Source organism: Dromaius novaehollandiae, chromosome 2 (assembly GCF_036370855.1).
Source record: "Dromaius novaehollandiae isolate bDroNov1 chromosome 2, bDroNov1.hap1, whole genome shotgun sequence".
Lineage (NCBI taxonomy): Eukaryota > Metazoa > Chordata > Aves > Casuariiformes > Dromaiidae > Dromaius > Dromaius novaehollandiae.
In genome coordinates, this window is record NC_088099.1 from 6,001,291 (window position 1) to 6,026,514 (window position 25,224).

Here is a 25,224-nt window from a genome sequence, read left to right on the forward strand (position 1 = left end):
AGCAAGAGTCAGACCATGCCACCAAACACATTTGTGTGACTAACAAAGTACTTATAATTTAATATTAACAAAAGTATAGTTTGGGCCCTAGAGACTTGCCAAGCTGTAGTAATGACATAGCACACCTGATCGTAAGTAATCTGACTTCCCCCGGTCCTGAAGGGACCAACAAACATGGCAAAGCTTAAGATGTGCTTTAATATAAACCCAGTTGTTGGACAACAAATTCGTGACTTGATCTTCTGATTCTCCAGTCCCAGCAAAGCTATGACTCTTCTGAATGACCACAATTGATTGTCCTTTCTCCTTTTCAATTAGACATTCGTATGGACTGGGAAACTTACAATCAAGAGAAAGATGATAAAAAGCTGATAGATCTGTTGGTGATCTGTGGAGACCCTTTTCCTCTTAAGGACATAGATGAAAGTGAGACTGCATCAGTTGGTAGCAATTCAGAGTCAGAAATTGTGTTAAAGTTGGATCAAACCCCCATCCCCTGTGAAATCACTTCTTCAGCTTCACAAACCACAGATGAGGTCAGCTATTAGTAGTCTGTTTTTTATATTGCTGCTGAGATACATGATGGGTTTCTTGGCATGGAAGGTTGAAAACAATAACATGCAAGACAACATGTAACTAAGATTTGGGTTGGTAAAAGAAATGTCAACTGCTCTCACGGTCAAAAAAAACAATACATGGTTAGGTGGCTATCAACATCGTCAATGAGTTATCAAAATGGGCTATAAGCTAATTGCTTTTCAGCTTCTCCATGTCTTAAAATTGTTACAGAAGCTGACCAGATACATTTTAAAACTGTCATTGATAAACTAGCAACGTTTTTACATAGAAAATGTAAAGATTACTGAAACTCCTCACTTTGGATCTGCTTATCTCATGGGTGCTTGATGGTGGCAACATCTGCTCTAATCAGAGAGCATAATCTAATTGGCAAAGATCAAATTGCAGCCCATGTTCTGGAGGTATTTATCCCAGTGCCAAACTAGACTGGTTCTGTTACTCTGTTATAATGTGGTAACATCTACTATGTGTTAAGCTTCATATAATATAACAATTTACTGTCCTGACAGGCTGGGAGTGGCAGGAAGAAGGTGTCATGCAGGATATGTATATTTCTATTACAAAGTAAAAACTTTACAGAAAAGATATTAAGGACATTTTCCCTCTGTTTCCCCTCAGATGGAACAGTTATTCTAAATAAACCTCTTACCTTCCTTGTGCTACAGGGGAGAGCTATTGCACTGGAATGCTGGTTTATATGATGGGCCAGAGATCTTTCGGTTCAGTGCTTCTCTTGGCTGAACAGGACTCAAGTGAGCATATTTTCCAAGGATTTCAGGCACAGTTTGGGAAGAGCAAACCCCTGCATGAAAAAATTTACAAACAGGACACATCCACATATCCAGTTTTTGTGCCAAAAAGAAATAAACTGACTTACTGACTAGTGCAGCAGTTCACTGTAGACTTCACTTGCATTCCTTCTTTGCAGTATAACAGTTTTAACCATTCCCTGCCCTCCTGTCCCTGCAGTCTTCAGATGCGGACAACAAAGAAGAGGAAATCATCACTGAAGAACCTACAATAAAGAAAATCTTCTCTGTACTTATACGACCTCACGAAGGGGTTTGCGCAGACAACCCCTACTCCATAACTCCGAGACAAATAGTAAGCTGTACATTTTGTTTGTGCTGAGATTTAGTGGATTTTGTGTAGGACGGGGGAAACAGGCAGGAGGAGAAAACTTTGGGTTGGGGATCTTGAGGGTGACCATGAGAAGAGTTTGCAAAGTCATCAGGAGAAAAAAAAGCCTCCCAGCTTCAGCATCCAGGCTGAAGCTTTGGAAGCATGTTATTTAACCAGTGCAGACTTGCCAAATAGAACTAGCAGAGTTGGAAAACAGGCCTTTGGATAAGGGTTGCTTTTTAGAAAACTCTTCTGGAGAAACAGTTATAATGCACAGTACCTTCAAAACTAATGCTCATGGGGTCTACAGTCTCACAGTTATTTAGAAATTATTTAGAAATAACATAATGCAAAGACAGTGCTGGAAAGATCTAGTAAATGTGGCCCAAAACAGCAGTGTGTCATTTTGGATTCCCAAATACTAACAAGTTTTTTGACAAAAGGGTGTCAGTTACAAATTATAGTTAGCTAAAAAATATATGAAAGAAATAACAACTGAAATGGTATCTCAAAGCAGTGAAGCCTACAGTTGGCTCTGGGGTAAGAAGATAGCTCTGAGATAGCTTGGATAATACAGGAGTCTCTTTGTTGAGACACCCTGCGGCTGGTGTAGCCAGCAGTGACCTAGAGTTACCAAGACCCACGTGCAAGGTTAGTTGATGTCTTTCAGGTGTTTCTCTGCAGAAATGATCTTTGTGTTTCTCCCATTGGTCCATGCTCTGGGAAGGGCTGTTAGCTCAGGTGTTGTGCAGCACAGCTGCCCAGACCTGGCTCAAGTCCATGTATCTGAGCAGAATGAGCTTTCTGTGACCACAATGCACAGACCGTGCAGTGTTGTAGGATATGGCAGAGTTTATTAGCTCCAGCATGGTTCTGGCCATGCTAGACCTCAGGCAGGGCTGTCTTGTGAGAGCCCACTGCAAGGAGAGCTGAGCTGGATGTACTTCCACTGAACACAGGTCCAGCAGGGGCAAACTTTGTGATCGCGTGAAATCAGGGAGGTCGCTTCTGCACAACACTAGCCTAAAAGCACTACACACCACATGGACCTTGAGCTTACAAACTTGGCTAGGCTTGAGTTGACTCCGCAGGGAGATGGCTAAGGTGTTCCTGCAGCAATGGTGCAATTTAACCATAACCTGCATAACGCACATAAAGAAAGCAGAATCTATTCAACCTGTAAATCATAGAAAATCCCCTGTGGCTGGCCTGTGCATTTGATTATGTTCCCTGCTGTCATGTAAATAAAAATGGCCAAGAGTAACCTGAATTGTAAAATACTCATAACTCATATTTGTAAGTCTTCAGAAAATGTTTGTGTCTCTCTGAGTGCTGTCGGTTGTGGGAGAATCAACTGAGTTATGCATGGTGAAAGATTGGAAATAACTGGGCAGACTTTTTTAAAGACAAACAAACAAGAAAGTCTGTATGTATTCTTAGGGGAGTTGGTCTGTGACATTACTTAAATTGTGCGGACCTTAAAGAGTGGTTACACAGAGATTTGCAACCAAAATAATTAAACCAAGTTTGTTTTCACATGTTGTCATTTCAGTGCAAGTCTGGGCATAGCCCATCCCCAGGAGCTTTCAGGCTGTTTGTAAAACTTGGTTAGTTTTAGCTGTCAAGCTCTGAGGGTGCTTGTGCAACCCCCAGCAGCTCCCTGAGCTACTGAACAGTCATGTCCTGATTGCAGGTGGTTCCAGGAGGTGGCAGCATCTCCGTGCGCATCTGCTTCACCCCGCAAGTCCTCCCGGAGAGCATGAGTGAAGTGCAATGCGAAGGGTTTATGCTGGGTTTCATGAGCCTCGACGACACGGTAAACTGACCGTCACAGCAAGGCTAAAGATGACTCCAAAATGATCAGTTCCCTTTCTGTAACATCATGTACAGACTGCTGTGTACCCAGCCAGGCTATATAAACAGTCCTGTTCCTGCTTCCCAGTACATCCTTCCTCAGCTGGGGTTTTTCATTTTGTTGCATTTGCCTTTTAGTTTGAAAGCGTTTGGGGGTTGGAATGTCACCATATTCTTACGTTGTCCAGTACCGCAGACCCCAGCTGAAGGTCTGGGATTTGAAACACTATCACAACATCAGGTTTTCTTGATAACAATCGTTAACAATGGGACTGAGACTCAGGACTGCTGAGTTGTGTTCCTGGCTCTGCATCTACCTTCCTGTGTGAATTTGGACAGCATGTTTCTCCGCTGGGAAACTTCCTCTTCAAAAACTGCAAGCGCAGCTTACAGGCTAATGTGAGGTGTGAATAGTGTTTTATGGATCACTCTGAGATTCTCTGATGTGAATCATTACACAGGTGCAAAGTGTAACTAATGAACGATAATATAATATTTAATAAAAACTTCCCTAATAGCTAGAGGAAGCAATATCTGCTTCTGTATTAACCACAGCCATTCAGAGTGCAGAATACTGCTCAGCTTTTGCTGTTCCTTGCACATTGCCATCAAGTCTTACAAACAGGCAATGTGTTGTCAAGCAGAATTCCCTTCTGACTAACAGCTTCTCAGGCTAAAAGTTAGGGTTTGGGGGTTTAGTGCTAGCATTTATACATCATTTCTGTTTCATTTTGTTGTCAGTTTGCGCAGACAGTGCCTAACAAAGTACGTCGTAGACATGGTTATGAAGCTCCACCATTACGAATAGCCTTGCAAGCTTTCATCAGGCATGCGGTGTGAGTACCATCCTGCCGACAGCTCGTGCATTCACAGAACATATCGGCCCTCAGAGAAGAGTTCTGACTAGCTCTGATTCTTTACATTCAGGTTAAAAGTAGACATGGAGCATGACGAAGGAATGGTGTTTTACTCAATGGCAAGTGATCTCATACCCGCTCAGCCTCAATTAGGAGTAAGTACCTCACACATTGATGTATTCAGCTGTTTTCAGCTGCTGCGCTGCCAGGAGAATTTGCAGCAGTATGCACATGGTCTTTAAAATACATCTTTAATACCAGTGCCCTTATAGTGCAGTTTTCAATGTTGCATATAAGATATGTAGAACTAGAGGACTGCGAATACCTGTAAGCTAGGAATAAACGAAACTCAGTTCAGAGAATAGCTATTTCATAGTTTTTTGGTTTTGTTTTGTAGAGGAATTCTTAAGTAGAAAAATAAGCATTTCTTTGAGGACATAAAGGTCTGATACCAGAATGAGTCACTTAGGATGGATGGTGTGGTCAGTTTCTGGGACCATTGACATTTGAAGACATTTTTAACCTTATTACATTGTCTGTAATTTGGGTTTTTACTGAAGCAATTTTGAAAAACAGAAGTGGAAAAGATTGGACTGCTTTGGAATAGTGTCTTTCATATCCCTGATGCTTCTGAATGACCAGACAGACTAGCACAGACATCCCAAGGGAGTTTAAACTGACCAGTTTTTGAATCATTTCTCCACCAGGTTTTGACAGATTCTGTAATGACTCAGAGTTTGCAACTCATCAATTGCACCAAGGTTCCTCTCTACTTCAGGCTGCTTCTGTCTACGCCCTTCAGCCTGTCTAGCACAGATCCCAAAAAGAGCACCAAAACATCCCACAGCAACAAGGAAGAAAAAGAGCAAAAACCACAGCTTGCACTTTATCCACAGCAAAACATGCTGGTAGGCTCAAAAATAATAATCCTGTGCCAGGATGGATAGTTTAGTAATTGGTGTGGTTAGCATGGGCCAGATGAACTAGAGAGAAAACACAGCCAGTGTAGAAATCTCCTTTTTTCAAGGAAAACAGTGATATATTGGCAAATTTTGCCTGCAGGTCCAAAATATTTTCCCACTCTGGTCCTGCTGTGCTTTTCTCATTGTCTGTCACTTATTGCAGACCCTTGCAGAAAACCCTGTGTGGTTTCTGGAGCTCCCCTAAATCAATGGCTGAATATATGCTGGACTAAATGTAAGATCTCCAAAGCCTGCACTCCCTCATTTCAGATCTGTAGGTAAGGTATAGGGAGTGCAGATAGAGAATAATTTGGTCAATTTTGGGTGTACATGATGACAACAAAGGAAGCAAAGTCCTGGATTCAACAATTAGCTGGGCTGCAAAGAATGACTAACTCTCAGCTGCTTCTTTGAAGCGTGCTTCTCATTTTTCAGGGTACATTTTGACTTAGAGACATTCAAGGCTTAATTCTGCATGCAGGAAGAAGACATATTTTTAAGCTAGTTCAGGGAATGTATTTGTAGCCTCAGGACTTCAGCACTTTCGTCTTGTTAGAGACTTTCTCTCCTGTGGTTCAGAGTTTGGCTGTTCACCTTTACACTCCATCTCTGTGTATGGCTTAAAGATAAAATACAGCTAATTCCTACGACTGTCCATTAAAATGCTGTGTTCCAATGGGAATTTGGTTGTTGGCGTAACACCTTTGGGTTCCAGTGGGGAAATGTGTGCTTGGGCCTTTGAGCAGTATTTACTTTGGATTTCCTGCACACGGTGTCTTCTTGTGTGATGATCATCCCAATTCCTCTTCCCACAGGTGAAAGTGTCATTTCGCACAACTCTGGAGTTACTTATGTATCAACATCTGCCAGCCAGCCAGCTGCTTCCTGGATTCCAAGTGCTCCAGTTTGAGAATGGAGATAGGAAGCTGAAGTTTGATCAAAATCTGGTCATTGAATATAGTAACCGCACAACCCAGGTAAGATATGAGAGTGACAGCTCTGGGCACTGAGAAAGGGTTATGTTTTAGAAGCATCTTTGATTCAGAAGGAACGTGCCTTAAGATTTACTCAGCCCTTAAATGCAGCCACCTCTAGAGGAAAGTGTGTCATGCAGTCAGTGTGAATGGCCACACATTTGCAAAAGGAGGCAGGTAGCTTTCTGCTGAAACTGCAGGTGACTCTCAGATTGACAGAGCAGTCTTGCATCAGCACCCTGGTGTTCCTACCCCTACCTTCTGCAAGAGCACTGTTTGATTGCTCAGCGTGGAGGCCTAGATGATACATCTTCATGAAAGGGCAACACACCCAACCACGGTATGACTCTCAATGTCCTTCTGAGGCACGGAGTCAGGACTGTCTCAATGAACACGCCAGGGACTGAGTCACCAAGCGCTGCCTCCTGCAGTACCCAAGTGTTTCTGAAAGCCTCCAAGTCTGTAGTATGATCACACACCCCACACACTTTAAGACTGATTTATTCCAGATGGAAAGCTATAAAACCCCCCAAATCCTCAGCAGTTCCAGTACACTGTAGATAATTCTTTTCATCCCATGTATCTGAGGATTGATCTGTAAGAACCAAGAACCAAATCTCAGATACAGTCAACTTAATAATCTTGGGCAATCTGCACAAACTCCATGACTCACAGTGGGCCATATACACTCCTAAGGGACCACAAGATGCTGTAATGTCTGCATCTCCATAGAAAACCCTAGTAATAAATCACAATATTCACTCTGTGTTAATTCGTTACAATCATAGTGTCTGGTTTGAAAACCTATCCCAAAATGGTAAATCAGGCAACAACTTCATTTGGTCAAAGCTGTAGAAGGGAGAATTGACGGTATTACAGAAGAACACAGAACATGTGCTGCGATAGAAGTAATCTTGATTCAGTGCTTGAGGTAAAAATGATTCAGCTATAGCAGATATTGGTAACACACTACAAAATAACAATATTTTTTCTTTTCCTTTCCTCTCTTGCTCTGTTGCAGTTGGTCCCAGTGACTGCATACCTTACTGTTCCAGTACTGGAGCTTTCTTGCGACACACTTGATTTTGAGACCTGCTTTGTTGCACGAAGCAAGACTGCACATGTCTTCCTGTGTAACAGGAGTGGCTGTAGAAGTTACTGGACTGCTTTGCTAGGTATTCTGGTTTTGAAATTTGATTTCCTTTGTTATATAGTTTCATCATTCAGTCTTTTTATTTAGTGAGTACGTAGCCAATATATAATGACATTCACTCCAATATACTAGGTCTGCTTTTGATCTCCTGTGTGTGTTTTTTCTTTAAATCGGTGTATATCTCTACTGATCTCAGCAGTTACACCAGATTTAATCAAAAGATTGAATCACAACCATCACAGTGGACTTGCTTTGCTCATTTATAATACAATACCAAGAGATATCAAGAAGCAGCAACTCCCTGTGAGTTCAGTTTGAGTCGGCGCCTAAAGAGGTTAACAGATGCGCTTCAAAGGAAAGTAAATCAAGACCTTGTTATTCTGTCACAGAGGCCATCGATCACTCCCCTTGATTAAAGGATGAAAATAGAAACTGGCCACATGCATAGAAAACAGCCTGTGACAGCGCATCCCCCCCCCCCCCCCCCCCCCGGGATTTATCAGTTGGCAAGCAAAGAGATGCATTGTTTTCTTACATGAATGCTGGGTGAGGTACAAAACTATACAAGGGGTCTTGTATTGCTTTGTTTGATATTTGCCCTCTTCACTGCAGATGAGCAGGAAAGGCTTAATGACCCGGAAGTATTTTCCATCTCCCCTGCTAATGGCATTTTGGAGGCACGTGAAGGGGACCTACCCACCAAAGGCATGTTGGAGATCCGCTTTACTGCCAGGTACAGTAACAGAGCTGAAACCCTGCTGTATTCCCTGACGAGCCCATGCATAAGGTGTGAGTAGTCACTGAAAGCAGAGTCATTCTGCTCCGTTCTTGTGTTACGAGGCTGCTCATTTTTTCACTTCTGGCAATTCCCACTCCTGTGCTGTCCAGCTGGTGCTTTTTCCATCTAACCACATTCCTTACGCTGTTCCCACACAAGGGATTTCTTTGGAATTATCACCCTGGATTTCAGACCGTACACTTACCCAGTTGAAATCATGCTCTCACAACTGTTGGCATGACACGCTGGCTAGGTACCACTTGATAAAAGCCCCTTGAGGCTTCTTTAGAGTAACGTCCTTGAGAGAAGGCAGATCTCAGGCCTGTAAATCAGCGCAGAGGCAGAAAGGAACATTGAGTCCTTTAGGCATCCAGCACTTTATTAGGACAGAGGAAGAAATGTCTGGAGTAGTTCAAAATTCCAGTTAAAAACATCTGTTCATCTTGCACAAAAGCACGATGCTGTGTCCTTTGCAAGCAGGTTCAGGGACCCTTCATTATAGTTTACGTGGCTTTTCTCTAAAATAACTTGTTGAATTCCTTTAATTCCCTAGATGCAGTCAGAGTACCTGCTGATAAAGCAAACAGGGTGAAATATCGTTCCAATGCACTGATACAACTTGTTCTCCTCTTGTTTAAGGTAGACTGGTTCAATGTTTAGTATAAGAGCCATGTTGACGGTTTATGGGAGAGAGAAAAAAAAAAAATGCATTTTTGCCATCTCTAGTTCAAAGGTTTTTCTACATGACAGCAAAAGATAATGTGGGTTGCAGGCAGATGACAGTAAAGACCAGAAAAGAGCAAGATTTACTTGTGAATGGCAGAAGCAGTGACCCAAAGCTTTCAATTTTTTTGCTCTTATGAGGGAGCTGCAACTCCTGCAGGAAAACTTAGTTTCCATTACAAATGATTTTCCTTGCTGAGATGATCAGAGGAAAGTTCCAGTGAGATTTCTGCCCCCCCCCCCCCCCCCCCGAAAAAGACAATTAGAGTTTTATTTAAGCCTGAGATGCACTACATGCAATTTATCACATCATGGCAGAAAGTTTTGATTTAATTAGGACAGTCTACACCAGTGATTCCAGTGGGAAGACAGTGCACTCTGAACACTACTGACAGGTAAATTTGAAAAGCAAACTACAGGTGATAAATGTTGTTGTCATAACTTTCGTGTCCTCGAACAGGTTGTGAAATCTCCATCACTGGAACTGGTGAAATCTCAGTGGGACAAAACCTTGAGCAATCTGCTGGAAGTTGGCCCTGCTTTGAGCAGGGCTTTGGACCAGAGACCTCCAGAGGTTCCTGCTGGTCCAAAGCTCTCCAGGATGCCTTTGAATATGCCCAAAGCCTTTTCTTTTATCTGACAACAGATACATTAATCAGCATGCCAGAAACTACCAGAAAGCAAATATGTTGATTTTGAGCAGCCAACTCTTTCATTCAGCTCCAGATGATGAATTTCCAACACTGCAGCGCTCAGAAACAGCATGGCATTAGTAAAATAATTATATGCAAGATGTGAAATGATTTTCATAAGTCACCTCCCTAAATCAGTGGTCTTACTGCAGGGGACTTTTGTATTAGAAGGAAGAATAAAAGTTATCTGGCAGAAAACACTCTTGCCTCAGGCCTTTACAGTAGCCATCTCTTAGAGCCTGGGAAGTACTTCAGATGAACAGCCTCTAGAGTGCTGAGTAGTTTGCCTTAGGCAAATTATCCTATAAGGTTTCCACTTAGTGGAGGTAATAAAACCACACTTACTGTAAGCTTTTTGGTGTTCATTTAAAACCAGGACTCAGTTGATTATCCCTTGTCTTACTGGAGTTAACAAATGTTTTAGTTTCAAACTTGTCTGTCACAGGGAGGGAGCTGTCACATCAAGACAGCACAGGCATTTGCTCCCAAATAATGCTAACGCCCAAGAGAACTGTAATTCTTTTTATTTTTTTCCTTTGAATAAAATTTGATTTCACAACTAGGAAGACTCTCCAGTTCTTTCAAACATGAAGTTAATAACCCACCATCTTTACCTGAGATGGAGACTAGCATTCTTTTAACACGTGCTCCATGTAGCAGTGGGAGATGAATCTGAAGCTTGCTGCTCAGAGGCTTGATGCTAACGCTAGAGAGATTAGTGTTCATTGCTAGGAACAGTTTATACCTTAGGGCACCATTTGCTCCTTTTTCCTCCACAAAGTAACTAGTCTCATCCTTAAAAAGAGAATCGTGTCCAGCTGTAACTAAAGCATCTTTTCCCTTTGCGTTTTAGGAGTAACATTGAATATGAAACTACTGTGATCATCACTGGAATGCTGGGAGAGAAGCCTTGCAAGCTATGGATCAGGGGACGAGGAACAAATGATGAAAAGTATGAAGATCTAAATACAACTTAAGCAAGACATTGTGAGATAAATCTCAAGGTAATGGGTCAAATGTAGAAATATCATTAGCTGAGCTGGCATTTTATCTACTTCAGTTTTTAATTATGAACTGGAATTTTAACAAAATAAAATTTGAAGTTATGAGGAATAAAAGTTCATGGCACTTCAAAACAGTCACAGTCTCATCCTGTGCTATTACTTTTATTGCTGTGCTAAGCTTACCAGTACCGACAAAGCCATCTGTACAAAATAATCGAATTTAAATTGCAAAGCAGCTAGGCCAAAACCACTTTGCATATGCTCAAATAGCTTAAATTACAATCAAAAGACTGTTGATATCTTAAAAAGCAGCTTTTCTTTGAGGTTGCTTTTTTTCCAATTTCCCATTGAAATGGACATTGACAAATAATAAGAGCAAGAACCAGTGACTAAGGCCAGCATTTCCCCTGGCTGTTTGCTCAGTGCCTTACATGAAAAGGGGGAGCACCAGCTTTCCCTAGACTCCCTGGAAAACCACCAGCCTGCATGCTTCATCATGCTTGGGTATTGAGAACAGCCCCTTCAGCTAAAGAGGCAGGAACCAATCTTGCTTTTAATTCTTTCTCCTCACATGGTTCCCATTTACTCACACTTCTCTTAGCTAAAGTAATATTAAAAACATGAAAAGGTCAAAAATTCCCACTTCTGAGCCTGTTAAGTTTTCCACTCCCATCACGTAAAAGACCTTTGTAAAAGGCAGTGCGAGTGGGGAGGAGGGGGCTGCAATCCACAGCAGAGGAGAACAAAAGATGATGATCACTGCCTTCGGCCTAGTTTGAGGTAGACTTGTCCCAGCAAAGAGAAGTCATTTTGTCCATAGGAGCCTCAATGTGCAAAATGGACCCCTGAACACGTAAAGTGCCTCTTTGCCCACTCTAGATAATTCCATCCTTTTACTCTAAAACACAGCATGCATGATTGCTGAGAGGGACTGGCTACAGAACAGGAATGTGAGAATATAAAACAGCTTTACTTAATCATAACCTTCAACTAACAATCATAATGAAAAGAATACAACATATTGCAAGAACCCGATTGTATTATTAAGCGCAAAAACAAAAGCCAGGACAAAGTACTTTAGTCTGTGTTACAAATTTAAAATTTTCTAACATGTCAAAGACAATGAGTACATTTCTTTTTCAAGCAGTTAGCTCTGAATCTTAATGATCTTTCTGCTCATAAGAGAGAGAACACATATGGGAGACTTTTACAGTACGAAAGGTATACATTTGCACCGGCACTGAAGCACTAAGCATGTCGCTGATGGTCATGTAGTGCTTGCAGCAAGAGTGATATGCTGAAATCTGTTCTATTTAGGTAATTAAATATCATTAAACATAATTTTGTCTTCTAAGTTAGGATCACACAAGCTCTTGCAAAAACATTGTAAAAGATAGAATGACCATGTTGAAATTCCTAGCTTCTAGCAATTTATCAAACCTTTCCTACTCAGGCACCCCAATGGTTTGTCTAACAGGGGAAGCCTGGCTCATGAACATACTACTTGCTAGTCCTTCCATTCTGCCGCACTGGAGATTTCACACCAGTTTGGTTAAAAGAAAAAAAAAGAAAAAGAAAAGGTTAGACTGCTAAAGCACACCCTTCAGCATCTGGACAATTTAAGACATAGCCAACTTACAACTTGAATAGAACAGATGTAGTTATGAAGGAAATGATGTTGCACATCTTCGCACTGCTTACAAAAAATAAGCCTTTCTAGAACTCTTACAAGACTGATTCTTACAAAGATCTTTAAGAAAATCCTGGAAAAGCCATATCATGTACACTGACATTTTCATTTTAAGTGACAGTTGTAGAAAATTTGTCAAACAAGACGACTCTGCTGAACTACTACTCTCTGATAATATTCACAGAATAAAGGGATCAAGCAGATTAGAAATATTCATTCATAAGCATCACAGCTGGGCCTGTATTTGAAGTTCAGCTGAACACATTTCTTTTCTCATGTTAGGATGCATTTGGACTCTGAAGCAAATGCCAGATCAAAATATGTATAATTTATTCCACTTAATTTGTGGTTAAAATTTGTAGGTCTAATAATGAATCCCTGAATCCGCTTGATTTCACAGTGCAAATCATTTGCTACTACTAGAGAAGGCAGAGAATTAGGTGCTGCATTGTGTCTTCAGTACACTGGAGTTTAGTTCCCTGGGTACTCAAATACTGCTGCAGCTCCCATGCCGGTTCCAATGCACATTGATACAACACCATATGCCCTGAAACAAAAGAAGGCACAGGCTTAAGAAAAAGACAGATTAAGGTTTAGATTATCCATTGGGGGAAAAAAATATAATACTTTTCAGCTACCCACAGCTCTCCAGAGTCGCTAAGAGGGTTTTACCTCCAGAGCAGTCCCAGCAAAGCACATAGATATGTATTTATCTGCCTGCTTTCTTGATGGGAGCAGTGTGCAAGAAGCAATCTCAACTACCTGCCTCAAACTTGCTATTAGTGAGGTCTAGACAGGAGAACAGCTTTGATTTGGATGAGTTAGTTATAATGAAGAAGAAACTCTTCCTTTCCTGGCTTCTACTACTGTCCTTTAGGTGGCTGTGCTACGCACTACTCCAGATGAATTTGTACAGTCAGATGCTGTCCAGCAGGATTTGTGGAAAAATGGGAATTCTGCAGAAATTTGCCAAAAGCCTGTTTTCAGAGCCTATTCTTCCACCTCAATTAAAGATACTTCAGTTTGTGCCTGATTTGCTTCACATTTAACAGCCTGCCACCATTGTGGTCCTCTGTAGGCCAGGGTACAGCTCATCCTAAAGTAAAGCCCAGTGAGACTGTATGTGCAACACCCCCAAAGGGGGTGACAGCACCAGCCAGCAGTAGCTACAGGGCTTCTTCCGTGCACCGAGAGCGACTCCTGGGCACTTGGCTGGGATCGAACTGTCGCAGAGACACCAGCCCTCCCATCTGACTGCAAACTTGCTGCTCTCCCAGTGCTGCTGTAACTCCATGCTATGGCAAGACAACATATAGCCCTGTGTAAAGAAAACCATCGGGAATTCGTGTTTAAGGCTATCAAAGGGATAGAAATGCCTAGAACATAATATGCCAAAAGCATAACCCAAACTGATGGTTACTTCTGCGCCTAAATTACTTAGATATATTTAAAGTGGTTAGGCTAATACTAATCTTCAGGGCTCACCTCTTCCCTCTGCGCTTCAATTCATTGAGCAAAGTGACAACTTGACGAGCGCCGGTACAGCCCAGCGGGTGCCCCAGTGCTATGGCTCCTCCCAGGGGATTGACCTTCTCCATGGGAATGCCCAGCTTTTCAACACAGTATACGGCCTAGAAAGACACAGGGAATCATTTCACGGAGATATTCTTGCCTCCATTAGTTCTCAGCTTTGCTGCAAAAGACAGCAAACAGGACTGCAGAGAACACTTAGTGGTCTCCTCCGTCTATGCAGAGGGACAACAAACAACCCCATGCAGGTCCAGGGGCTTCAGAAGATTTGTACTCAAGATGAATTTAGCTCAAATTATGTCTTCTATTGCACAGAATCCAGACTGTCAGATCAGCTGCTATGAAAACATTTAAGTTGTTCAAATATTAAATAATTAGTATATCAATCAGGAAAGAGGCTAGCTCTTTAGGTAGACCATGTTTCCCAGTGGAAAACAGTGAACTACATTACATATCCAAAGCATATAAAGTGAGCTAGACTGATAAACATCATCTCAAATGTAACCCACCTACTTTCTGGCAGGTATTTCATAATCGTAGAAGACATGGTGAAGTTTCTACCCTTTATTAAGCACCACCAAATTGGTGAGAGTGCAACACATTCCTACTGAAACCACTCTACAACAAATTACATCTCTTACGAAACAGCAAATTTTGCAAGTTGGTATGAGGACACGATAGTAAAGATTCTCATTCAGTGGACAGGTCTGTCCAATTTTTTTTTATATATATATTAAGCTATATAAGCAGCCTGCTTGTTTTCATTCAAAGAAAAATGGAAAAAATCTGTGCATGTTATTAACAATTCATTGGACATGTAATGTGTGGAACAAGTTCAAATCTTAATTTGAAGCTGAAGTTGAGACCAAGCTGTAATGTCCTTGGTTACCAAGCAATATAACAAGTTAAACAAGATGATCCACTCACCTGGCTAGCAAAGGCTTCATTAATTTCATATATATCAATATCATTCAGAGTCAAACCTATGGTTCAGAAAAGTCAGGATTTAAAAGGAGATATTTTTGCCTTATAGCTGCATCCAAGAGAGCAATTCACTTCAAGCCTCCCTTTATGAATCCTGGTTCTACTCCACTGGTGACAAGAGGGTGACCGTGGCATGCTCTGGGGCGTGGATGTTTATATGTGTGTGTATGTATAACAATGTCTAAAGACTGCAAAACACCACATTCCGTGGTGTTTTCATCACGTCACTGAGCTTGCCAAATTTCCTTAGATAAAAGGTGGTTTCCCTGCAGAGGGATTAAAGATCGAAAGGGTATTTCAAGACTGAAAGATAAAACTGTAGCTAAGCACATGACTGCAGGGATGACGGGCAGACACAACAGCAATCATGAGCTATAAAAGCTATTTAACCCTGTGAGGGTAGTAAAAACTCTGAGGAAAGCCTAATATATTGGTCAGACCCCAAAATTGTAACTTTTGATTGCATAAGTAGGAAAAGGAACCTGAAGTGTTCTAAGCTGTAAGGATTCATTATTAGCAAGACTGATCTGTTGGTACGAAGTCACAGAAGAACACCCTGGTCATATTAAGGAAAACAGCATCAAATAGGCTCTGAATCACTTGCCCCATGTTAACCATTTGTTGGGACTGTACAGGGATTTATAATCCCGGGCTTCTAAAAGGTGAGTGAATGACAATTTACACATCAGTACAAGTAAACAGTATTACAATAATCCCAGGCAGGATCTCTTTCAAGGTTTTGAATTTAAGCTCACTGTTCCTATTGCAGATGGCTGCACAGGCTAAAATTATAAAATCTCAAATCTCATTCCACAGTCTGATTTGCCACGTGTTGAGCAGTGTAGGAACATTGGGTGGTTCCTTACCCGCCTTCTCCACAGCAACAGGGATGGCGTAGGCTGGTCCGATGCCCATAACGTCAGGCGGGACTCCTACCACAGCAAAGGATTTGAGCACCCCCAGGACGGGGAGCCCTAACTGTGCGGCTTTCGAGCGTTTTGCCAGAAGAACTGCAGCTGCTCCATCACTGATCTGGCTGGCATTACCTGTTGGAAGAGATCTGTTAGTACCCCTTTTGGCTTAGCACATTTTAGTACAAGGCAGGTAAGCAGCAGCAGCAACCGTATGAATGTATTAACAGAGCTGACCTGCTGTAGTGCTACCATTCTCTTTGAAAGCAGGCTGCAGCTTTGCCAAGCCTTCCAGGGTAGTAGAGGGCCTAATCCCTTCATCTTGGTGCACGGTGATGGTTTTTTGATTGCCCTGGTCATCTACAACAGTGGTCTTCACTGGAACGATCTCAGTTTTAAACAGCCCCATCTGCTGAGCTTTTGCTGCTCTGTTGAAGAAGAGTATGAAAGTTTAAAGTAGTCTGCAGGTGAACTGCAAGACGTGCACCAAACCAGTTTGTGAAAGTGTGAATTAAGGTGTGACTTGGTTTACAGATACATCCTTGCTGAGAAGTATATGGGAAGATAATGTGAATACTTATTGCCATCCATGGGAAGACAAACTTATCTGTATGTCATAGGAAATATATTGCTAACATAAAAGGGAATCTCCCCAAGTTCAGGTGACAGGACCACACACTTCTGAGCAGGATCCCAGTAGTTTTCTCTAACACCTTTGCGACTCTGCTGACCACCATCTGCACACAGCCATGAAGCTGTACTTGCCTAGCAGTAAAGGCACATCACAACTTGAAGAAAATAAGCAAATCTTGACATTCAGAAGTCAATTCTTATTTCTGAGAGTTTAAAACAGGGCAAGTCTGCTAGGCCTCCATAAAACACAGATCATTTCCAACAAGTTAAAGAATGACTAAAGTTTCACTCCCTCCTGACTTTGTCCTACTAAAGAAAAACTGAGCTTTAGACTCTGGACTGTAGGTATAATCTGGCATCTAAATGTCACCTTTCAACCCCAAACGATTCCAACTTATGTTGCATAGTTTATGTGACCACATAGCAGGGAGTCCCTTCATTCAGCCATAAAGGAGCAGTGAGGAGAGGGGCTGGTCACAGTGACAGAAGCACTGCAGTAAGGAACAACTGACATGAAGGAGAATGCCATTAGCTAACTTAGAATCAACTCAGGACACAGATTTAACTGTTACATGGAAAAAAAAGACTGATCTTTTATACCAACAAGGTATCTAAAACCTACAGCTGTAAAGCTGATTTAGAAGATGATACCTCCCAGCAGCACAGCACAGCACCCTTTACAGAGCACAAAAATTGGGACTGACAACTTGTTTCGCCCCCTCATCACTTTACACTTTAATTCATAAAATGAAAATAACACTCCCAGGTAAGTGAAAGTAAGAGTGAAAGGCTGAAGGATAGGTCAGCAACGCCACAGACATCCTGAGACTGCGGCCAGAAAATCACTCCTTTCCTCATGTGAGAGGCAAGGACCGCGTTCACATACCCTTTTGCGTTATCAGCTCAATGTCAGTGAGAAAGGCTGGCATGCCAAGTTCCCTAGAAGCAGGGCCAGAATTTAAAGGTTAACGGGCCTGTGCAGTGGCTTCCTGTATTAGATAAATAATTGGACCGCGACAATGCTTAAACAGACATCTGAAAGTTAATTTAACTCTTTGATGCCAGCAACTTTAATGCATCCCCTGGCAATGGACTTGCTAATGCATTTCCATGGATCCAAAGGACAGTTTACTTTGGCAGTAGTTTTACCTAAGAGGAATATTATCAGAGGTAGAATTGGACTCACTCAAAGCCAAACACCTGCAGCAAAGACAAGCAACTCTTCTCATAAACTCAGCAGTTCCTTAGAAATGGCCACTTTCAAATATTCCCTTTTAGAATAGGTTCTCTCGGTGCAACACCCAAATTCAGTTTAAAACAATATTGAGCTGTACATTGGTTTCAGAAAGTTCACAGAAGTTGTATCCTTTGGATGCTGAAAAACACAGCTGTACTCAGTGCTTAAGGCTGGCACATCCAGCGGTACGTCCACAAGGATTAGTCATAGTCTCTCAGCAGAGTTCAGGATTCAGATTTCCTGTCACACCACCCAGGATCCATACTTGTCTTTGCTCTGACCATCTCGAGCTTCCTTGCTCACTACTGTGTTTTGAAAGGCAATAAAGGCTGCACTTAACCACTAATGGGAAAGAGCAATGTTTACCCTCTCTGCATTTATTCCTTAACCAAAAGATGAAAAAAAAAATGTATTTACTTTTGTTGGGAAGCCAAGGCAAAGGCATCTTGCTTCTTTCGGGAAACTCCAAACTTTTCTGCCACATTTTCTGAGGTTATCCTGGGGAAAACATCACAGAATCAATCCAATGACGCATTCAGTAAATTGCAATCAGCTTGTACTACAACAAAACAAGCAAAGACAAACAAGCAGCAACTTCATTTCCAAAGTCAACTGCTGCCTTCTCAATCCAGAACTGCTTGGCAGAAGCAAATCCTGGTTCAAATCTACAACCAACCCCTGGTTCAAATTCGCTCTCCCATCACACTGCAGACTCCCCTCTGGATCAATTTGTGAGCAAAGCAGATGGCCCTCATCTTTGCTGAAGTGTGGTCAAGTCAAAGGGGTTAATGAAGCTGGCAGGACAGATGTGTGAGAGGAGAGTTTAAGGCAGCTGTTCCCTTCCACCTTCAGTGCTAAACATAGCAGCAGTATGTCTATTTATTAGGATGTGGCTGCTTCTTTCTATGTGAAAGTTAAGATTATGAAATTCAGCAGTGTTTCCAGAAATCCTAGATACACAGAATAGTGTGATTCCCAATTATTTGTGCTCCTTAAGCCATGGAGCTTTCCTGTAAGACGAGGAAATCTTTCATCAGAACGGCTGCTTTTCACTTCACACAACTTTTACTACAACCGAGGAGGATGTTGACACGTACAGATCTACGCTCACAGTATTCAGAGGCCGATCCATTTGAAACAGAACAGTCCCTGGAGAGACAGACAATCTAGAAACCCCCTTAAACTTCGGGAAGAGGAAACACTTACCCCATAGGAATAAGGCAATCTCGAGCTTTGCTGTTTTCCATCATACTAGAACTGATATCACCAGGGTTGTTTGCATTTCTGAAGGACATCGTTTCCACACTAGACAAGAGAAAAAATTGAATTTGCTATCAATGCTTTCATACTACATTTGCAATAATATGTTCAATTAAGATGCATCAAAATTCAGTATCTTGGCAACATTCTTTTCTACTACTCTATACAAAAGCAGACAGTAATTAAAATCTAGCTCAGGCTCAAGCTCCTCAATCACCAATTTAAGTATTAACAAGAAAGCAGATTGCTAGATTAAATTGTTCCTTGCTTTACTAGAACAGGATACCAATGTAAACAGTTAACTTCTTGTGTTTTCACAGCCTAGGAAGGAATCACTAACTATTCTGGCACTCTTGTCTCCAAACATAATGAGAAACCTAAGGTTCTTGGGCTGGAGTTTCCAGTAAAATCATCAACAGTATAAAGATACCAGTTACAGCTTAAAAGCTGGTTGGCAGTATGTTAACGTAAGCATTAGGCAAACCAGAAAAAGAAGCTTAGTAAGTTATGTCATTTGTATTTTGCAACACAAAAAATTTGAGAACCTAGTGGCTGCAGTCTTTGGCCTTCAAATGAGTTAACACATTCCAGATAGTAAAATTTTACTACACAAACACAAAGCCATCACTTCACACTACTAAGCTTTGGTAAAGTCAGACTAGACCAAGTCCAAGACGGAAGAGGAATTTACTTATACTCTGCACCACACATGTGTACGTTAATACGGAAAGAGTAATTAACAAAGACAAGATATTCCTGGAAAATGCAAGGCAAGCGGACAATAAGGCTTTTTCTCCAAGCAGCTTAGACAGCTGACAGTGCATACTAACTCCAACACAGGCCACTGCACTGCTTGACTTCAGCTGCATCCCAGGAAGGTACAGAATCAGGCCTTAAATCAGATCAAACCACACCTAATGCATTTTGCATTGGAAGTCATGCAATGCCTCCATGTACAGAGTACAAGCGAGTCCACTCATGTGGGGAGCATGACCTGGGATAAAAAGCACTCACAAAAGCTATTTGTAATGATGGCTTTTATATCTTAAAGGAACTATTGTAATTGTATAACCATTCAGGACCTTTAAGTGTATCATTTTGGTGGATACTGCCAAGCAGCTTCTTGCACCGAGGAAGAAAAGGGAAGATCGAAAAGCATCACGCGTTCAAGCAGAAGTGTCTCCTGTGAACACCAAGTGCTCGGCATACATGAGAGAAACATGCCTGTCTTGCTGAGCCATTTATTTCATAACAGTCTAAGAGGGGAAAATGGGTTCTCAGCGTCAGATCTTGCTCAACCAGATATGTACAGCTGGCGATACGTTGTAAAGATAGACATTTTTCTAAAGGTTACAGTGTGACTGCGTGGTAACAATCCGGGAAAGACACTAAGGCAAAGAGAACAAGCAACCCACTATTTTAGCCTCAGGATTACCAAACACCCTTCTGTAACCAATTCTTCCGAAGCAAATGTGCGTGTGGTCACTAGTATTTCTCTAAAGCCAACCTAACGTTTATATCATCCTCTGAAAAATAAATGCCTTCATTTTTATGACCATAGGACAGAAGCATTCCCATTCAAGGCAGAAGAACATTCCCTGCAAGACTGTGAAACAGTTATTAGCACAAACAGGACATTTATTTCTTTGTCCAAGATAACTCTTGCTATTCTAAGACTTCAGTTAACAGGAGGTTAATTAAAACACTAATTACAGGCTCCTTCAGGCTGTCAGAGCTCTGCAAACAAGTGGCACCCTACAGCAGGGACATAAATAATAAAAACAGGGGGGTTGCATGCTTGTAAGAGATACTTAAGCAGAAGTCAAGATTGATCAGCCTGTTACTGCAACCCCAGCAGACATGTCACTGACACCAAAACTTCTAGGGAGTTACAGGATTTTCAAGTACCCTCCCTCAGACCCTTTAAGATGACCCGATCCTCTGAGAAGTACTCAGAAGCATCTGGAAATGTATGTATCACATCTGCAGCCATCACTTAAGTTCAGGCCCTAATTTTAGAGCTAATTTAGAGAGCCATTTGTTAAACAAGGACAGTATCTCTCTCCTGGGGGGGGGCACAGAGATCTGCTTGGAAGGGATTTCTAATTCCTCATACAAAAGTTGATGCAGAAGAACAAAGTACTACTTTCGAGACGCCTAAGTAAGTGCCATAAAAAGACATTCTTACCCACAGGCCAAGCCAATGTCATATGACCCATTTCGGATGCCACCTGTAACAGTATCACACAAACATTTTTACTATCATTACAAATAAAAGCACTTTCATTCCAGCTGCAGTTTCCTGAACACCTGATGCACCTGCTACAGCCAAAAGGAGCCTTCGCTCCTCACTCCCCTCTGCTGGAACATGAACCAGGTCAAGGAACTGACCTGGCTGAAGACTAAGCATGTCCTAATGTGCAACTGGAGAGGACAGGACTGACCCTACTAGAAGCTGCCCAATGTAGAACGATAGTAGAACTCATCCTCAGAAAATCAAGGTTACTTCTCTAGGTGTAAACTCAGTCTCTCTTTTTGGATAGATTGCAGGGGAGACCTTTACGAATGTATATAAGACATCTTAGCTACCATTTTGACAAAGAATAATCGGAGACCCTTAACAGAAAAGTTCTTTCCAGTTTCAAGGATATAAAAGTGTTTAACCAAAACCACATGGAAAGTTTGTAACAACAGAAGAAGTTATCACTGTTTTTACTGCTCAAGGAGATTGGAGGCTGAACTTCCAACAGGAGAAGTGAGTGCTAGTGGGGCAGTGAATGTGATGTGAGTGCCCATAGCAGCTCATATCCACTTACCAGCTATGTTGATAAGAGCCTGTAATCCAGAGGAGCACTGCCTGTTAACACTCGAGCAAGGTACAGTCTCCGGGATACCACTAGAACAGACGACAGCATTGGCAAAGATTCAGTAACAAAAACTGCACAACAAGCTGCACATCTAAAGAGAAGGTTAGACTTTAACCCTGAAATTTAGACAAAGATGAAGAACAATCCCATTATATATTTTTTGACCTATTTGGTCCTGCACCAAGGGAAAGTAAAGGTCACATAACTTCCAAGTTTAATTTGCAAGTGGATTAGCGTGCTGTTTCCCCACTGCTCTGCCTTCAGCACAATTCCTCTTTGTAAAGCAGCTCCCTCTTAGACATCCAGATCCCGAGCTATGTAAAAGCTCTGGCTGGGTCCAGAAATGCTGAAAGGTCCTGCAGCGTTCATACGTGCTGGAGGACTCTGTCTGCACCCCTTTGGCCTGGTGGTCGTAAACTCATTTAATAGAGGGGAATGTCACTTAGCAATATGGACTGGCTGGAATATCTGGAAGCTGGACCCAGCTCAAAACAAACTCATCTACCATCACACCGGGAAACGAACAGAAAGAGCTGAGACAACTCTGTAATTTCAGGCCTGCGCGGAGCAAACCGAGCACGCAGCCTTGCAGCACAGAACAGCAGCAGGTACAGCTGGAGACCCAAAAAACGAGGTCTCCCGCTCAGAGAGCCAGCACAAACAGATGAATCCACCTCAACTCTGCCTTCCTGGGAAGGCTGCCAGGAACGAGTGAAGTGTTCATATCTCGGTTGCTGGCTGTTGCTGCTCCTCCTGCTCCGCTGATGAAGAGATTAGGGGAGCAAGCCACTAAGCACATGGAGCAATGTTTGTTTGGAAGGGAAGGCAGCTCCTCACAACGCCACCTGCCCCGCTTCTCCCTTTGGGGATCTTTGAACTCTCGATCCAAGTCTAATTTCTAGGCAAAAGGTGATTAGCCTTAACTTCCTCGGAGTGCACCAGCCTTATCACAGCCTCTGACCCAGGCCTGCTCTGTAGCCAAGGCCTGAGAAGACAGGAAGGACCCTCAGTCTGGTTGAGAGTTTACCTTAGAAATTGTGCAATTCTTGCAATCAAAGCACCAGCTCCAGGCTGCAGCACGTTTCCTGAGTGCAAAGATATGATTTTGGTCAATCAGTTGCATTTCCCTGGCTATTTCATTTGCTGTGGACACTTACGGGATGTTAACATCACCAGGGGGTGGTATGATCTGATACCTAGATCAGAGCCCGACCACTTGACAGAAGAGCCATAAAGGATGTACTAATTTCATAAACCTATTGCTACAGCATTAGCCCTTCCCAAAACCCAACTACCCACTTAGTCTCCTGTCGGAGACAAGAAACGGCCTATCCCAGAGAGCTATCCAGAGCCAGGAGTTTCAAGACGGCACAGAAATTGCTCACTCACCAACACAGATATCTCCCAGGGCCTCAGGACGAAGCTTGACATCTTGAAGGACAGCTGTCATAACAGCGGACAGCAGCTCGTCAGGTGTAGTGTCCTAAAAGCACAGGAGATCAGCGAGCACCTGATGAGCACCAGTAACTGCCTGCCACCTTCACACTGCTTCAGAGGGTCAGCACACCATCCACATGACCTTAGCCTTACCCTGCTTTTCAGCTCACAGTCTTGCGATTGTTGTAGTTTTCCTACGAAATCAGAACTATCCTGTACTGTTTTTACCTGGGCATTTTGCAAGTGCTGTTAACACGTGCTACTTTCTTACCTAGCTGGGTTTTACAAGATGCTTTGTAGGGCTTCCAAAGCCAAATAAGTTTATTAACTACTAAGTGAGTTATACGATGAGACTTCAGCAAGGCAGAGCCTTCAGGTTCATTTTGTGGGAGAAACAAGCCTGAACGACGGTGACTACATCCCACCAACTGCTGGGCTCCAGCTGAACGGATTCAGGGATTTCTGTGATCGACAGCGTCTAACGTAGGCCTGGAACCAGGTTGCAGCTAATGACCCGGTAAGGTCGCGGTGCCGGGGTCCCATCCCCAGGATGGAAAGCACCACTGGTGTGACAAGGAGGCCAGTGAGCACCTCCAGCTTTTGGGGGATCCCGGTGGCAGTGCTGCAAAGGGGGGGTGCAGCACCCGGGGGTGGGGACTCAGCACCCCACAAGGGGCTGGCTGGGGGTCCCGGCACCCTGGGGGGGTGTCAGGGAGCAGACAGGGGGGCTGCAGGGAGCAGGTGAGGGGGACCCAGCACCCCAGGGTGGGGACTCAGCACCCAAGGGGGGACTGGTAGGGGGTCCCAGCACCCTGGGGGCAACAAGTATGGGACCCCAGCACTTTGGGGGGGCACTAGCAACCTAGATGGGAGCAGGGGGCCCCAGCACCTGGGGGGGGCAAGTAGGGGGTCCCAGCACCCAAGGAGAGCGCTCAGCACCCCAGAAGGGGCTAGTAAGGGGTCCCAGCACTCCTAGGGGCAGACAAGTATGGGACCCCAGCATTTGGGAGGGGGGAAGGAAGGGGGGGCCTCAGCAACCTAGGCAGGAGCAGGGGGCCCCAGCACCCTGGGAGGGGGGCAAGTAGGGGGCCCCAGCACCCCAGAGGGGGCCAATAAGGTGTCCCAGCACCCTGGGGGCAACAAATAGGGGACCCCAGCATTTTGGGGGGCCCAGCACCCCCGGGGGGGTCAGGTAGGTGGTCCCAGCAGCCGGGGGGGCTCAGCACCCGGGGGGGGGCAGGTAGGGGACTCAGCACCCAAGGCGGCCCCAGCACCCTGGGGGGGGGGGCAGTTAGGGGGCCTCAGCACCCTGGGGGGCAGTTAGGGGGTCCCAGCACCCCGGGGGGGTCCCTAGGGGCAGGCTCCCCCCCCCCAGGCCGTACCTTGAAGCCGCCGCGCTTGGCGCGGCCGATGGCGGTCCTCCGCCCGTGCACCACCACCACGTCGTCGGGGCTGCCGGCCGCGGCGCGGCTCCCGCAGGGGACCGCCCGCAGCCCCGCGCCGGGGACGGGGACAGGGCCGGAGCCCCAGGAGCCCCCGGCGAGGTGCCCCAGCACCACCCGCACCCGCCGCATCGCCCCGCGCTGCTCCGCCTCCGCCGCCATTTCCCAGCGCCGCGCCGAGGGGGGCGGGGGGAAGGGAGCTGAGGCGGGCCCCGCCCCCGCCATCCGCATTAGCCCCGCCCCCTCCGGCCTAGCCCCGCCCCCCGCCTCGGAGACGCTTCAGGCTGTAATGCGGGGGTTCAGCCCCCGCCCCGGGTTCGGGCCCCGGGTTCGGCCCTGGGCCCCGGGTTCGAGCCCTTGGCCTCGGGTTCGAGCCCCCAGCCCTCCGGTTCAGCGCTTGGCTCCAGGTTCGAGTCCCTGGCCCCAGGTTTGAGCCCCGGGTTCAGCACTTGGCCCCGTGTTTGAGCCCCTGGCCCCAGATTCAGTGTTTGGCCCCAGGTTCGAGCCCCAGGTTCAGCGCTTGGCCCCAGGTTCG

At 44.1% G+C, this 25,224-nt stretch overlaps 2 protein-coding genes across 2 annotated transcripts in view; one reads left to right on the top strand and one right to left on the bottom strand.

Moving 5' to 3' along the window:
• DLEC1 (DLEC1 cilia and flagella associated protein) overlaps positions 1–10,820 on the top strand; it is a 40,277-nt gene extending 29,457 nt beyond the window's left edge. The window contains exons 29-38 of the mRNA XM_064505693.1: positions 319–536; positions 1,549–1,683; positions 3,395–3,517; positions 4,297–4,391; positions 4,483–4,567; positions 5,120–5,320; positions 6,190–6,351; positions 7,370–7,523; positions 8,114–8,234; positions 10,548–10,820. Of these exons, the coding sequence (XP_064361763.1) occupies positions 319–536; positions 1,549–1,683; positions 3,395–3,517; positions 4,297–4,391; positions 4,483–4,567; positions 5,120–5,320; positions 6,190–6,351; positions 7,370–7,523; positions 8,114–8,234; positions 10,548–10,671 (1,418 nt within the window). The 3' untranslated portion in view covers positions 10,672–10,820. The remainder of the gene's footprint in view (positions 1–318; positions 537–1,548; positions 1,684–3,394; positions 3,518–4,296; positions 4,392–4,482; positions 4,568–5,119; positions 5,321–6,189; positions 6,352–7,369; positions 7,524–8,113; positions 8,235–10,547) is intronic.
• Positions 10,821–11,649: 829 nt separating this feature from the next.
• Positions 11,650–24,883, bottom strand: ACAA1 (acetyl-CoA acyltransferase 1). The gene is made up of 12 exons (XM_026096582.2): positions 24,630–24,883; positions 23,200–23,293; positions 22,838–22,895; positions 21,760–21,839; positions 21,132–21,174; positions 18,890–18,988; positions 18,101–18,181; positions 16,051–16,241; positions 15,769–15,948; positions 14,846–14,901; positions 13,874–14,019; positions 11,650–12,935 (listed from the first exon to the last, which is right to left on the bottom strand). Exons 1-12 carry the CDS (start codon positions 24,849–24,851, stop codon positions 12,860–12,862), a joined length of 1,326 nt encoding a protein of 441 aa, XP_025952367.2. The 5' UTR covers positions 24,852–24,883; the 3' UTR covers positions 11,650–12,859.
• Between the last annotated feature and the right edge of the window lie 341 nt (positions 24,884–25,224).